Consider the following 17,075-nt stretch of genomic DNA (forward strand, 5'->3'; position numbering starts at 1 on the left):
AAAAAAATAAATAATTGTTGTAGCGTTTTTACGTGCTCAGAGAAGAAATACTCCAAAATGTTGCCTCGCAAACCATTATCTGCACATGATAATCATTTTCAAGTCAATACAGTTTATTTAATCAAATCTAGTCCACCCCAAAAGGGCAGTTTGCTTAAACCGGTGGCTGACGACTCAACATTTTCACAAAGTTGAAAGCCTTAAAATGCCAAGAGATATTACTGAACTCTTCTCCCGCCACTGCAGAGATCTGAGTTGGATATTTCTCCCGTCAGACGTGTTCCCTCGCCCTCATATGAATAGTGGCCTCTCCTCCGCATGTCGGTGGACAGAGTGTCCGGCCTGCGCTCGTCGCGGCGCCGCAGCTGTTTCGCTCTCCAGCGTGCGTGTTGCCGGGCTTAGCTCCATGTTTTGCACGTTGCGAGAGGTGTCGGGAGATCTTTAATTCCGCGGCCAACAGCAAGACGGACAACGGAGCGGAGTTTTACGGAATTAACGGAATTTAATCAAACGCGCGCAGATGGACACGGGGAATCATGCGGATTACCGCGTGGATTAGCAGTGCCGAAGGGGGGCCGCATCGAGCCGGCCGCCGTATGCCGGCGCGCTAACCTGTGGAGCAAAGTTGGGTTGTAAATACCGTTCGACAAAGCGCTGGAGAAGCGCTCCAAATAGTATTATCCCCCCCCCCCCAAGGTACACACTGCTTGAGCCGAAAGACAACATGCAGTCGGTGGTCGGGTCAAGATATGGTTGTTTGTTTTTCATAATTTTGAGTATTATGGGACCGCATACATTCGGCTAGAGAGCAGCGCCGCACACACTGGCGATCTGAGGGGTTTTTCATCTGTGCGGTGTGTTCTTTAGTTTGCCGGTGGACCACACAAGCATGCACACGCATTTCATACCGGGCATCTGACATAAGGGGTGCCGAAAGACGGCTGCGTTTTCTCCACAGTGGCACCTACACGGAGCAAATGCCGCCGCTTTCCACCTCCACCTCGCCGAGCGGACTGTGAATACAGAGGGACACTTGCGCCGTAGCTAACCTAATCAGATGAAGTGAGTCGGAGAAGGGAAAAGCAACGGATAGAGTGAGAGAGAGAGAGAGAGAGAGAGGGAGAGAACACACCACATTAGTCCACATATGATTTATTCCCCCCTCTAGGTGAAGGAGACACTATTTGTATTCATTTGCCTTTATTTTTATCCAAGATTCATCTTGCCCTCACATGCCTGTCACCACCGTGCTAATATTATTTTGGCCATGCGATGTCCCCTGACTGGCTCTTATAAAAATTGCCCCCTCGCGACGGCGGCGGATGATGCGCAGGGAGCGGCGGGGGGGGATGGGGGGGCACAGGGGGGGACGACTCTGCTTTACTTCATCTGATTTTATTCCATTTTTCTCACAGGGAGATTAAAAGGTTCCCCGGGACAGGATGGTGTGAAGGGTGGGGATAATGATGTCTGTCCTCCTTCTGAGGGACACACAGACACACACACACACACACACACACACACACTTTTTTTTATGTCTGTACACACTTAACAGAAGGCCTGGCTCTTTTTTTTTTCTTCTTTTATTACTGGCAAGGTGAGCCAATGGTGCCCCCAACCCAAGGACAAAGACAACTGTGACCACAATCCTCCTCGCGGGGCTTTGCAGAACAATTAGATGAGAGCTGAGGGTGACTGCAGTTGTGTTTCAGGACAGCGCGCACGCACACACACACACACACACACACACACACACACACACACACACACAGCATATACTAACGCAGCACAAATAAGGACACGGAGCGCGTCGCCAACGACGAATTACAAACACGATGCTAAGACCTTAAAGAAAAAGTTTGTATCTGCAGGTGAACACAAAACCAAAATAAGAACAGTGTTCCTCCATCGAGACAAAGCCAGGCACCCGGCGGAGATTCCGAGAAATAATTTGGTGTGGTCAAAACGGCCTCCATGGCCATCGCCATCCATTTGTGTCATTGTATGAATTGCACAAAAAGACCGAGTGAGGTTAAACTTTGCCAGAAGGGATATTTGATTGACTCTGAATCGAGCATAGGTGTGAATGTGAGAGTGAATGGTTGTTGGCCCTGCCATACGTTGGCGACACATTAATGAGAGCGCGGGTCAGTAGATTCAACCGCTACATTAACTGATGATAGAGCCAAAGCTGGCTAACTAGCCACTGCAAAACAGTGTCAGAATCACATACAAAGTCATAAATCAAGATATAGCCAACAATTTTCTACACTACACATTGTACGGAAACATAAAACTCAAATGATCCAACTCATTTTTTCATGTTCCCTTGTTTTTTTTGTTGTTGTTTTTTTTTTTAGAACAGCTGTGCGCATACAGAGCCATCCCCTCGTCCGGTTTTCATTCTCTTGCACAACGAGTTCGCACATTCAGCCGGCGCGCCCCATCCATCCGTCCATCCGGCCGAGTTCGCCCAGCTGCCGGGGCGGCGATCGCAGGCGGGGGTTTCGGAACGTCCGCGCGACGTCGAGACGCATGCATTATTAAGTGAGCCCGTGTTTCCCATGAAATTTGCAAAGCCAGCCAACAAAGGTAAATTACCGAAGGCAGAGCGCGGCGGCGAGTGAAGAGAGACGGCCCCGCCTGAAATTGCCATTGCGTTAATGAACAACATCATTTCTGAAAATGGAGAGGAAACCACCGAGTCGCACCTATCAGCACAAGACAGAGCGAGGGGTGGGGGGGGGGGGGGGGGGGGGGGGGGGGGGGGGGGGGGGGGGGGGGGGGGGGGGGGGGGGGGGGGGGGGGGGGGGGGGGGAGAGAGAGAGAGATGGAACACAACATTGACTACCTAATTACGCATTTTATCATTTCATTCACAATAGAGTGCCTCCCTTCTTTAGTTGCCCTGTGTGCTCGTGCAGCTGTTCCTCCGCCGCTTTACTGAGGACGATCATCACGGCCCGCGTTATATTTACATCCAGCGACCACCAAATGACTTCCAGCCGCAGCGCCGCGCGCACAAACCCGCCGCCGCCGCTCAATCGCGTGAAGGCCGCGTTGTCCCAGCCCCCTCCTTCACAGGCCACTTGTAGCGCGTGAAATAGGTAAAAAACACAAACAACCAAAATGAAGTGGCGCTTCCCTTTGTCCGTCGTCGAGGAACAAAACAACAAAGTGTGCTGAAAATAAGCCAGCAGGAGCTCAAAGGCATGTTACGAGACAGCGGGGGGGGATTAGTTTCTCCGCGTTGTGTTGTGTTTTGACACAGATCGCCCCCTCGTTTTCCATCTTCCAACTGATTGAACGTACCTTGCAGTCCATCCATCCATCCATCCATCCATCCATCCATCCATCCATCCTACATAGCAACGAATAAATAGGGGACCCTGACCACCTGATTCCCTTGGGCTCAAAAAAAAAAGAAGAAGAAGGAACTGTAATCACAAGGAGGAGATGAAAGGAAGACAAGTGGGTGCCGGGGAGTGGAGGAGATGTACACCGCAGGGCTCTGACACCCATCATATGGAATCAGCACCTTGTGAGTAATGGGGGTTAAAAAGGGAGAGCGCTCCCCCTCTCCTTGTGCCAGATGGGCTCGTGTGGGTTGGATCAGAGCGGTGAGTGAGTGAGTGAGTGAAAGAGTGAGCGAGCAGACAATTTCTGCTCCTCTCAGCAGCCCCCCCCCCCCCCCCCCCCCCCCCCCCCCCCCCCCCCCCCCCCCCTCCCCCGATGACAGCAGAAATCAAATGGCGAGGGGCACCGCGGAGATGATTGGCCCGACGTCGTCCGAGCCTCCGTCAAGAGCTGGCAACGAAAAAAGGCCGTCCAACACGCCGACGCGTTTCACCGAGTGCGCCGCACACTTGACATTCAGACAAACGCAGGGAATCACCGCAGAACAAGCAGCTATTTTACATATCACATCTTGATATTTGTCAGGAGGGGAGGAAGAAAAAAAAGTGCTTTGTTTCAGGCGTACTTGAGGACGTCTCACATGCCTGACTTCCATTTTTATTCCTGAGGTGATTTCAAGGACATGATTGAAAAAAAGGCAGCACAGAGAATGAACACCAAGCTTTTTGGACACTTACTAGTATGAAAACACAGCAACAGATGGAATATATAAACAGGGAACACTTCAGGGTTTGTGGAAATATTTTGGGGTTGCTTTTGTATTTCTTTGGAAAGTTTGTGACATAAATCTTTGTTTTAGAGATATCATTATTATTAGTAGTAGTAGTAGTATTATCAGAGTGACCTACAAGTTACAAGCTACCATAAACAAACTGCATCTATATCTTTATATAATATCTATATATTCCCAGGTTTTTTTTACCGATTATACCAGTTTGACTCAGTCAGTTAATAACCAGGTAAACAGACTTGTCAGTCAACTGCTGCTTGCTATGAGTTAAAGGTTCATGAGCAAAGTTTTTACACATGTAACTTTTTATTCCTTTTATTTATATATTTTCCCCCAAAAATCGGTACTTTTTGCAAATACTAATTTGCATATGTAATGTTCCTGTTTTTTCTTTTTATTTCATTTTTTTCAGGTTTATTTTGTATTCGTGAAAATCCTTTCCTGCACAAAAAAAAGAAAAAGAAAAGATGCACTAGGTCGTTAGCAACGACGTCCACCGTGACACATGGAATGAGTCACACCCAAAGAAACCCAGACTCCATTAATATGAAAGTCAAGGAAACACACGTCACAGGTCTGGTCACAGTGTTGGATTAACAGCCTGGTCACCGAGATAGAAAAAAAGGGATCTTAAAGGATCCACAATTTGAACCATTGTACCATCACGGACCACAGACCGCTGCGACGCCCTCCTGCTGCTGTAAATCATAACACGGCCCTGAGGGGAGGGCCCTTCGAAGCAGTTATCATTAATTAATTGTCCATAGCTCGTAGCCTCGCAAAAGACACATCCCCTTGGTCATGCATTCGCTGGCAGGAGGGGAACGTCTCTCTTGCAATAAGACCCGTGAGCCGGAGAGGCTGAGAGCACAGGCCATCACCCAGGGTATAGTGGCGGTGAGGGGCTCGTTGGGACACACGGGCGGGGGGACAGAGCGGGCGTTTGGCGAAGGCACGCGGCGGCGTGTGGGGTCCGACCAAGGTTGCTGCCAGAGATGTAGATGTAAAGAGACGTATCGCAAATGAGAGGAAAAAGAGGGGGGAAAAGCTTTATTCGTATCTGCTGATTTATTTCATCCGTCTGCTTTTATGTGGAAGTGCGTACTGTATATGTAATGTCTCAATTTATATGAGCACTTCTGATTTTTTTTTCTTCTCCCCCCCCACCACGTGTGATGACGTCCACTCGTGAGCTCTTCGCGGATGCAAAAGACGAGCGGAGTGAGTGACAGCCGGGCTGACAAGTACAGTGCGGGCCCTTGAAGATTTATAAGGGATATGTTAGGGAGGGTGACTGTGGCGGGCCTCGCCAAGTGATTGCTTGCCGCTGGCCTTGCTAACAATCCCCCACGCTCCATGAAGAGCTCTGCAGTACTTCAACACGAGGGGACTGACAGCTCATTTGAAAGCCAGATGCGCTGGCGCTTGGAAGGTATCCTCCCCCCGGCGCCGGCGCCCCCCCTCTTCATGGACACTTAGGGCCGAGTTGATCCTCGGCTGAACGAATTTTGGCACTGAACCGGCGCAGGATCCGGCAAGAATTATATCAGATGTTATTTGTATTCGCCCGCCAGGAGAAACAAAAAAACAAACACCTGCATCCGAATTAGAAAAACACAGAATCCAGGTAGCGTTTGTAAAAATGTGACCACTTTTCATTGTATCCATATGTGCTTATCAGGCACTTCTCAAGAGAACTTTAGTGGCCTCTGTCTCGCTCACCTCGCGGATTAATGATAATAAAACACGGAGAGAGCAAGATGCACAACAATGGGGCATCAATAACCCCTGACGTTATCAACGTCTCAGAAAACCCTGGAACACCTGGGTCCACTTCATCACCTCGTGCCCGCGGATTCATGAACGCGGCGGTGCATTGGGTCCCGGGGCAGAAGGGCTATGTGGATAATGCGGCTTCGTTGAGAGAGAGCATAACGGCTTGCCTGAATGCATTATGGCTATCTGCATGAGCTATATCATCCGGGATATTAAATATTTACAGTAAATGTATGCATATGGAATTACTCCACTGCACGGGCGTGCACACATCCAGCGGACTACTTATTCATCTTTGGCTGCATTAACATCCATTATTTGGAAGGGGGGGGGGGGGGGGGGGGGGGAGAAGTGGCAGCAAACAGTTTTTGCCGTTATCAAGCATTTTTAACAAAGAGCGTGGCGCCAATTTTAAAAGGTTGCATTACTTCGTTTGCATCCGAGCGTGTTGATATTGCATATGTGCGAAGGGAATTTCAAATTAAGCGTAAACCTCGGTGTCCGTGAAATTTGTATTTCTTCATTGAGGAATCCGGCGGGGAGGAGGCAAAACAAGCAACATAATGCAAGGTTAATGGATGGAAAACTTACTGTAACTCTGCCACAGAATGCAAAGCCAGAGCACGACACTTTGTATTATTTTTATACTAATGTGCAACACCCGTCAGCTTTTTTCACCCTGCAGGGAGCATACGAGCATTCTTTGTATTGTGTTTCCGCTTGTCACACTGCAAAAACAAAAGGCTCGCTCTGATTTTCTGTGTGTGTGTGTGTGTGCGTGTGTGTGTGCGCGCGTGTCTAAACCCACAAAGAAACTGTTTTGATACCGGCGACTCTGGAGGGGGAGATCCGCATTAATATCCCCCCCCCCCCAAAAGAATTCACAGTGCCCAAAAAAAAAGGAAAAGAAGGAAAGGGGGAGATAGAAGACAGAATGTGAGAAATGAATGAAAGAAATGACACATACATTCCTCATTTGGGACTTTGGGTTTTCTCATTCTCCATCACACCCTTTGAAAGCGATAGCTTGGCAGTTGGAGCAAGCCGCCTCAACGATGTTTCAGGGAAGTGTGCAGGGAAGAGTTCCGACAAACAACAACGGGGGGAAAAAAGTTGCTTTTTCTGACTCGCCCTCAACATTTTTAAGTTCTGAATCCTGAAGGTTGACAAATTATTTACATGTGTACGGCGATGTGAAAGAAAATCATGTTGTTCTCTACCAAAAACTCTGTAGTAAAAGTTGCAAAACTATTATTATTAGTGAATATTCCACCTACGTATTATGCTACCTAAAATAAAATGTCCACCACTGCAAATGGTCACAACCTGACTATTACAAAACAGCTGGTTATCATAAAAGATGCAGGATAAATAAAGTTCCTAAAGTAAAACCCAGGTGTAAAAATGTAATCTTTATCACAGCCGGGAAGTTGGACCGGACCTGTCTCCATCTTACTGGCGCATGGTATTATCGGAATATTAAAATCGACGTCTTCCTCCCTGTCTTTTTTTTTTCTTCTTTTCTTTTTTCTTCTACCCAAATAACTTCACTTATTTCGACGGACGTTATTTCGGCCAAAAGTGTTTCCCAAAATAACAGGCGGCAACGGGATGCTCTGAGAAAAACAACAAAAAAATAAATTCCACTATCTGAACACAGTTGAGGATAATAAGAAAGAAAACAAAACTATGGTTTTTGCAGCAAACCGCCCGTACACATGACAACAAAAAAATCTATTATCGCTCCAGTTTGGATATTAAAGCAATACTGAATTCGAAAAATTGGAGATTTCGTGTGATGTAAAAATTGGGGGAGAGAGTTGCACATGCTTGGTGTGAGTAGTAGCCCATATATTTAAGAAAAAAGGAAAGCACAATGTAATTTTTGTCCTGCTCCAGTTTAGAGGCTTACGGCCTCCAAAACCGGCACGCCCAAGGAGAAGCAACCCATCCCCGGCTGCGGCCCCGGTCGGTCTGCCCTCCCCTCCTCCTCCTCTCCCTCTGATAAGGCCACGGCCCCGTGGTCATCAGTCTCCCCGTCTGCAAGTGTGCGTTTTGTGCAACAGCGAGAGAAAAAATGGAGAGAGAAGGAGCGAAATTACGGATTCACCGCCGCACCATCTTTTCCCCCAGCCCCGGTCCCCCTGGACACTGCTGCGGTATGGCGGCCAGCTTGCTAACTGGCATGCTGGAGCTGACATGACATGTTTCCCCGACAGACCGCGGCCGCCTTCCTTCCCTCCGCGGATCAAATCAAACCAGTGGGGTGATGCAGTATGATTTGAGCCCCGGTACTGTTTAACAATAGCCCAGAGACCGAAATCGGATGCATACCGTTGTCTCCATCACTGCCCGATTCACGGACACCATGTGCAGGGGCGGTGCATCTAGTGGGATGGGAGTCTTTTTTTAAATTTTACGTAGCTTCAAAGAACAGCGTTATAGATATGACAATGCAAGTTGCGCCTTAGCAGCGGTTGAATAAGTAAGCCCATCTTTGACGTCAATACGATGTTGAAAATGGCGCATTGTGATGAACTGTCCTGCATTCAAAAGAACCGATCTTTATCACTGATGCAGTCACGTGATAGGAGCATTTTACTGCTGTAGTCGCTGTTTATTGAATAGAGTTTATGGAATAACCTGCAAAACCAGTCGCATTTCTGGAAGTAATTACATACTAATACCTTATTTTCTTTCTTTTCATCCAGTTAACTAATACTTTTTAGTTGAGACAGGTTGTGGCAGAGGAATTATGTGGGAGGAAGTTTGCTTTAGGAAATACTGGAAACCGCATAGTGAACTGGTTAGGAAATATTACAACAGAAAAAGATGGAGAAAATAAAACTTTAAGAGGCTGCAGTTAATGTGTTATTGATACTTTTATACAAGAGGGTCGTGATGAAACTACAGAGAATCGTCACCCGCAGCTTCTTTCGGCTTTAGCATCTTTCAGCTCATTGATTTGACAACCTCAGTATTTCGGTGCAGTCTCACAGCGTCTCGGGGGTTTGACAAGAAGAGAGACGCGCGAAACGTCGCGTCATATTTTAGAAGCAGATCGCGTTTTGTGTGAAGAGAAAAAACTTGCATCCGCAAAGTAACGAGTGACTGCGAGCAAATGTGGCCCGAGTAAAAAGCATTCCATTCGAGGCGAAGTTGAAGTTGCCCATAAAATAATAATAATTGCTCTCTTGTTTATTTTATTGAATTCTGGTCATTGTACATTCCACCACCGTGTGTTAGTGTATCATTCTTCCTCTTTTTTCACACACACACACACACACACACACACACACACACACACACACACACACAAACAGGACCACACACCGGTTTCTTCACCATCAAAGGATCACCTGCGGGCCGAAGCTGTGCCAAACTGGACACCTGCGAGGCTCTCATCAATATCAGCCTCCAAGCCATAAAAATAAAATAAAAAGACCAAACTCAAACCCATTCACCTCAGGCAGGGGCGCCAAGCTGAGCTGCCTACAACCACACTCACCCTCAACAAGCCCCGTCTGAGTCTCCTCAGTCCCCCCTCCCCGTTTCTGCAGCTCTGTCACTCTTGCCCCGCTCTCCCCCCCCCCCCCCCCCCCCCCCCCCCCCGCCGCCAGGGCAGGAGACGGCAGCTCTCTCCGCTCCCCTCTAATCTCTCGCTCTCTCACCCTCCTAATCAGAATCAATATCAGCTCTCTTAAAAGTCGTCAAGCACAGAAGGTAAAAAGGCTCAAGAGCATGAAATTGCAGATGGGAGAGGGTGTACTTATGCGACACTGGGCATGCGATATGGGGGCCTGAAGTGGGTAGAGCCATCAAAGACACAGAGGGAGAGAGGGAGTGTGTGTGCGTGTGTGTGTGTGTGTGTGTGTGTGTGTGTGTGTGTGAGATGGAAGAGGGGAAAAGGCAAAGAGCAGAAGCAGAAAAAAGCAGCAAAAAAAACAAGTGATGGAGAAAATGAAAAGGGTCAGAGAAAGCATGTCACGCCGCGAAGATGATATTCTTTAAGGTTTAGCCCTCTCTCTTCCGAGCCAGTCTCCTTATGGACTCGCACGGGCCGCGGGGAAGCTTATCATGTCGGCGGCTTATCTCCCCCCCGTTTTTTCACCTCCTCAAATCGGCGAACACACGCAGAGAGACGCCGGGGAGAATGGGCAACGCGCGGCAACAAAGAAGTGGCACCGCGGCGTGCACCCGCTCCGTTTTCATTACCGCACGCCGCCGCCACCGGAAGCCGGGCGAGGCCGTCGACGGAGCTATGGATTATCCGGCATTGCGCGGGATGACCGATGTGAACGGAGAGCTGAGGCGTGAAGGACGCGGCTCGTGTCAGCCGAGGGAAAGGCACATTACAACGGGGAGCAGACCTCAAGGACTCGAGTAGATTAAAATTGATTGAAACCCCATTTGTGGTGTTTGGGGTCTTTTATGTCAGCTCTCTCTCTCTCTCTCTCTCTCTCTCTCTCTGGCTCTCTTTCTCTCTCTCTCTCTCTCTCTGGCTCTCTTTCTCTCTCTCTCTCTCTCAGTGTCCCCAAAGTGAGCAGAGCCTGAGTCTGAATAAACAACAACAACAACAACAACAACAAAAAAACACATTGAATTCGTTGAGACAAGCATCTCCGATTTCCATTGCCAATAATATCAAGCTGTGGGATTTTGTAATATAAACTGCAATAAAAAAGGAAGGTGTGTGTGTGTGTGTGTGTGTTGTGCACGAGTTTGTGTGTGGTTGTGCATTGCGACAATACGGGAGCAAACCGACATGGGAAATGTGCATGCACAGATGTGCCCCTGTGTACGTGCGTGTGCGTGTATGAATGTGTGAATAAATTAAACTCTCGAAACCAAAAAAACACCCGCATAAGGTCACGACTCCGACAGAGCCACTGCACGGCGTCCGACCGACCGGTGTGTCCGTCCGCCGCAGGAGTAAACGGAAGCAAATCACATTTAAAAAAAAACTCAACACGGGTAGGAAGAGGGCTGTTGGAGACGGCAACACAGACAACAACGAAGCCACTTCTGCCTGTTACTCATATTTCAAATTAAAATATCTATCGGGAAAGATTATGTTTGCAAGCAATTGTGTTTTTGAGCAAAACTGCATGTTACTCTTAAAGAGCGAATCTGGCACTAATTCCCTTGAAACTATTTATTTAAATACAAATCAGAAGGTTGTGTAATCTCAAATGGGAAAACAAAGACGGATAAATAAAAAAATGACATGTAATCTACAATGATCTGAGGTTATCTGCACAGAGACCGCACTGGCTTCGCTGGTGTCATAAAAGTAGATTTTCAATTACTGTTGTTTTGTCTATAGAATTGTATATCGCCCTATAGGGCCAAAATGCATGAAGTTGACCGGCTTTAAATGTAGTTCAAAAGCTTTAATGTCCATAATTTTCCAACTCACACTCACATGTCCAATGCAGTATGTCAATTATACATATGAAGTGTCTTTCCATGCGATTAGTTCACAACATAAGCGCAGTTTTGTAGTTTCTGATCTGCTGTGTCACAATGTCCACAGATGAGAATGAATATGATTCCCAGCCTTATCCCCCCCCCCCCAGTAAAAGGTTGTACTGCAAACCTCTACAACTGCCATCCACCTGCGCGGGTCTCTAAACAAGCCATGCTGATAAGCCAATAAGCTCTCCTCCAGTATCCAGCCTGAACAAAATGCCACAGCGCTCCACGCAGCCCGTCGTGACAAATACCCCCCGATAATATCTGGATAGTGTGGCGTTATGCAATATCTATGCGGCTTTATCCGGCGGCGAGAGCGGGGGGCACGGCGGACTGACTGCTTGCGAGATCGTTTTTCTTTTCTTTTTTTCCCTCTACGGGACTAAGACGAAGCAGATGAATCTCAGTGTGAAGCGAAGTTCGGTTACAGCAAGTAAATGAACATGGTGAAAAGGTCAAATCTGTAACGTCATACAAACTGTACGTCCACTCACACATGGTGCAAAGCGGTGGGGGGATGAAAAAAAAGTGAATTTACAGTAAATGTACTGAATCGCTGCATTCATTTTACAACACTAACTTCATTAAAGTTCTTTTTTTTATGTGTTGTATTAACTTTTGACACTGTGCACGGTCTGGTTCATGCTATTTCTATTCTACGTTACATTTTCCAGACATTAACTACATATTTCATGAAATTAAATGAAAGTCATTTCTTTTTTTTAAGTTGCAGATTAAATGTAATTATTATTTATTTTTTTTAATTTGCAGACCTTTTGAATTACTTGTTTAGTCCAAATAGTTGAAGGGATGTAGACTAAGAGGGCTCCTTTGGGAAGCTGGGAGCAGTGGGGCTTCTTTTGACTTTTTTGTTAAACAACTCTGTGATTGATCCAGTAATGAAGCGCCCCGATGTTTCTGAAGCAGACAGACACGTGTCACTCTTCCATGAACGTCAGCCCATCTGTTGGTGCGGGACTTGGATCGCCACACGCAGCCACTTTTTAAAAACAGGATTCAACCGTGAATTGGGCTTGGCTTCGTGTCTCATCTCGCAGACCCTGATCCCCGTTGTATGTTGATCCACCTTGAGCTCCTAGTTAAAAAACAGCCAAACGCTGAGACTGATGACGTGATTTAGCATTTTGTTGTGGTCCAACTCTACACTTAATTTCCTATGCATGCTTCGATTTGCGACACGAACGTCAAACATGCCTTGGGAAAAAAACACGCTCATGTTTGAATATGGGCGAGTTATGAGCCAGGACCTCCCGGCCCCCTCCTCCTCCTCCTCCTCCTCCTCCTCCTCCTCCTCTTACCGTCCACACAAGCGGGCCGGGCTCTTGTAGTCCCAGCGATCTGGCCCTTCTTACAGGCGCAGCGGGCCGTCTGCCTGGCGATGGTCCGCCGTGGTTGGCTGCTGTCCCTGTCCAGCGTCACAATCTCACATGTCCCCGCTGCCAGCTGGCCTGGAAATGACACGGCACCACAGGATGCGAGGTCAGAGAGATGAAATCATAAACAGGGCAAAACCAACGAGGCTGTCTCCTCTGTTCAATTTGGATCCCGTCAAAGGTTCAGCGGTGTAAATCTGTTATTATTTTATTAAAAAAATATATATTTTGTAGCTCAATTGGCAGGGTCATCTCCAAGTCGAGGTACAGTACCAGGTCTCACTGACACAAGTGCATACTGTGTTTGTGAATGTATGTATCCATACAGTACCAAGACTTTTTATGAAAATACATGAATGTTCATTCCCAATTAGAACCCTGACTGATACAGTACTATAATCATATCAGATATACAGTAATCGTGATATGGACCCTCCACGACTGTTGTTTCGGTTATTTTTTTTGTGATAAAGACATTTTACAATGTTAGAATCAACTCGTCCTTGCTCTATCTCAAACTGTGTTCGGAATCTCAGTTCTATTTCTTGTTACTTATCCGACAACCATTACCAATGTATCTGTAATGAGCAAATATTGTCTCATATAATTGCTGTTCGCTAAAAGTTAGTCACCATTAGCTTCAGGTCATACCAAAGCAACCGAGGCCATAACCACCTAAAGCCCCTGAGTGTATTGAATAGAATGAAGGTTTTCTTTTATTGCCTATGAATTCCACAGTTATTCCTTCAAGTGCAATATGAGGTATTTCTTCTCTCAAATGTTACATCATCATGACCAGACTGAAAGTCAAAGATCTCATACCCTGAACAGCTCCAGTGGAACTGTGCGAAGGGGACGTTAAAAGACAACGGTGAAGAAATTGCTTTTGAATTTTTCGCCACCTTAAGAGTACCCACAAGCTAATTCCCATTAAGGGGCCACATCCTATCAGCCCACCTCTTTGAGGGTAATGTAGCCATTAGCCACGAAACGAAACGCATGAATACTGATGAACTTTGTAATTGCTGCCAAGGCTCGCCCGTCTCTCTCTCTCACACACACACACACACACACACACACACACACACACACACATCCTCCATGTATTCAATCAGGTGACCTTTGACCCTACAGCCGGGCCCTTGCTGCTTGCAAATTAACCTTTGTCTCGGTGCAGAGGCCCCCGGGTGCCATCCTTGAGAGGCTTATCAGGAATCTAATTGTGATTGGCAAGAGGATAGAAGTTGTGATTAAAACTGGACTTGAGTCCCGGACACTTAGGTGGCCGGCTTAATGAACTGAGCTGCCAGGGGTCACACCTGGGGTAATGGGGATCTATCAGGACTCATCCACACACTGGTACCTGTGGTGGCCAATGGGCCATACTTGGAGAGTATACATTATGTAGCTATTTTAATCCCGTGTCTCTGTATGTATAAACATAAACCGCTCTTTTCGCATTAATTCATTTTCATGATCTCATCTATTAGCCACCACCGCATTTCCATACCGAAATCATTTCAAAAGGTCCAGTATCGAGGACACAATTCAAGTTATGAATCTGCCCATTCAACAAACACTCAAACACTCACTTAACATATTTCCGTCTCTGTGTGGCGCCTCTATGTTTCGTTTATTTGCTTATATGCTGACTCTGCTGCATGTGGATACAGTCGCAATAACAAGTAAACTTCAGCTTGAACTTGTGCTCTTAAAAAACAAGAATATTACTCTTCTTTATTCTAATTTCCCGCACACTAACTTATTACATAAAAACGCATGCATATCATTAGAACGCCAACCACAAAAACAGATGGCCTATGAAAGGCCATGTAGCCACAAAATGTCATCTCTTAATGAGCCAGGGAAATTAGGGCATTAACAATTTTCGAAAAAATCAAATTGGCTTTTAAACGGTTTGTTAAACTCATGATGTGGGTAATTTTTTCAATTCAAACACAATCACATCATTCTTCAGTGTATCTTAACAAAATAATTTAAAAAAAACATCCAATTGTGAGATAGTTTAACAACTTTTTCTTTGTGTGTTTTTTCTTCTTTATCGCAACTGTCCCGTAATTGTCTCGAAGACTGTTTTTTATGTTAAGGTGCATGACAGAAATAAAAGGTTGTGAACTTACAAGAAAATATAATGAACCAAAGTGGCCAGTTAGTCACAACGTAGAAGAGCAGTCACGTCTGCCTCCGTTGTACACTATATCCTCTTTCTATACATTGATAGTATACAGTTTGTGTGTATCTATGAATGTATACAACACTATAATGGCGGTGAGGAGCGATAACGTATTTGCAGCAAGATGTCTTGAAGGTCCAGTGTGTAGGATTTAGCGGCATCTGGCAGTGAGGGTGCTGACTTCGATTGATTGAATACCCCCTCCCCTCGGCGTTCCCTTTCCGAGCGTGGTAAAGAACCCACGGTGGTCATAAGGCAGTGAACAGTGTTTGGTTTGTCCATCGTGAGCCACTGTAGAAATATCGCTGTGCAACAATGGCCGACTCCGTGGAGGAGAACTCACCCCCTATGTCGTAATGAAGGGCTCATTCGAAAGGTAATGAAAACACAATGATTTGTATTTTCACGTGGTTACGCGCTAATGAAAACATAATTATCAATACCATATCCAATTTCAACAAGATGCAACGAACCGGTTCTTCGTCACCGGAAGCCTTTGCTCAAATTCACATTCCACCAAAATCCAATCTGCTATGTATTTGCACTTGAGAGATCAAGACCAGATCCACACCTCATCCTCCTCCTCCTCTGTCCTCCTTTTTTCCCTCCTCCATGCCTTCTCACTTAACTCCCTCCTCCCTTTTGCAACTCCTCTGTCTTCTCTGGGTGATGCTGGATAATGACTTTTCATGAATGCCCCTGTGTGTGTGTGTGTGTGTGGGGGGGGGGGGGGGGGGGGGTATCTGAATCTGTTAAGTGTGTTTGCGTTTTCTTCCTGCATCCTATACCCCCCACACCCGCCCACCTCTGCAGATGTTCATGCTCCCCATGCCTGCTTCCTGCTTCCTCTCTTTGCCAGTTAGTTTCTCCTCCCTTTGGAACTCTTGCACTGCGAGAAGCCACCAAAGACTGTGTTGCTGTCTTCGGTAATGGCGCGGATGGCTGTGGCGCTGAGGTGCCACGTGTGAAGTCGACAAGCTCAAAGACGGTGGCTGATTTGGCGGAGAGATACCTCTAGTGGATGGAGCTCACTAATTGCCTGCGTTTCATCAAACGACCGCCTTGGTTTTTACTGTCACAGCTGCAGCTGCTATAGGAAACAGAATCATTTTCCTGTTGTCGTCTTACAATAAAGTATACATTGTCTTCTATACAGCTATGCACTGACTTCATGGGGGTTATAAAGAATCTTCTAATTTAAAACCCAATCTAAATATAAAAACAGTGCTCATGAAAAAACATATCAGGAGCATTGTATTTACTGGCATTGTGTATATTGATCAACACTAAGGATAGGATTATGGGAAATTCAGTTTCTTCTAAATGCTTCAGCATGTGGTATCCATAAGGAACATATATTTAATTCTGTATTCTACCTCTGTTGTTAATTTCTGTAGGTTCAAAGTGGCAAGTTTTTGGAGTCAGACCATTTCACAAGACACGGATCATGATGCTTTAAAACTGAAAACCACGAATATCAAACTCATGGTGGCACCAGATGGAAAAGTTTGGACTTTGGATGACCAAAAGTCATCAGGGTAGACCCTCTGGATACCAGGACAATTGGTACGTTAGTTTGGTGGTAAATCATCAGGTAGATGCTGAGATATTTCACTGGAGAAGTGATGACTTCTTGTGCACAGATCAGCCTCATTCATCTCATTAATGTCTGTACAACATTGTATCCATCATGTAGTTTTTATGTTAAATCTGGACCAAAGTGGTGGACTGACCAACCAACTGACAGTAGCGTTCCCAGAGCAACTCCGCCCCGGGATAAAAAGCTAACACTAAATACGCTGTGTATTAGTATTATGGCACAGAGTATTTAAACTGTCTAGACTTTATATTCATGTCACCCCCACAGGATTTTCTGTGAGAAGCCATCTGAAGAGCACGGCATATTTTGCCCTACCTCTGCCTGATATGTGTGGTGAATATCAAGTATTTGAGATGATATAGACATCTGTCTGCAGAGAATTGCAATAGAGAAATAGTTTTAAAACAACTCAGTTTCAGCTGCAAGCGTTCTGGGCGTCTGCAGTCTTTCCAAATATCGTGCGAGATAACTTGAGGACAAGCGGGTTTC

General features: G+C 46.2%; 1 protein-coding gene and 1 long non-coding RNA gene across 7 annotated transcripts in view; one reads left to right on the forward strand and one right to left on the reverse strand.

Annotated features, from left to right (window-relative positions):
• LOC124849336 overlaps positions 1-17,075 on the forward strand; it is a 279,602-nt gene that overhangs the window by 184,477 nt on the left and 78,050 nt on the right. The window lies entirely within an intron of this gene.
• The window catches only part of LOC118317899 (chemokine-like protein TAFA-5), a 122,755-nt gene that overhangs the window by 33,673 nt on the left and 72,007 nt on the right, over positions 1-17,075 (reverse strand). For all 3 annotated transcript variants that reach the window (XM_035647027.2, XM_035647015.2, XM_035647034.2), the window contains exon 2: positions 12,718-12,867. In XM_035647027.2, the coding sequence (XP_035502920.1) occupies positions 12,718-12,867 (150 nt within the window). The remainder of the gene's footprint in view (positions 1-12,717; positions 12,868-17,075) is intronic.

This window comes from Scophthalmus maximus, chromosome 12 (genome assembly GCF_022379125.1).
Source record: "Scophthalmus maximus strain ysfricsl-2021 chromosome 12, ASM2237912v1, whole genome shotgun sequence".
In the NCBI taxonomy this organism is placed as follows: domain Eukaryota; kingdom Metazoa; phylum Chordata; class Actinopteri; order Pleuronectiformes; family Scophthalmidae; genus Scophthalmus; species Scophthalmus maximus.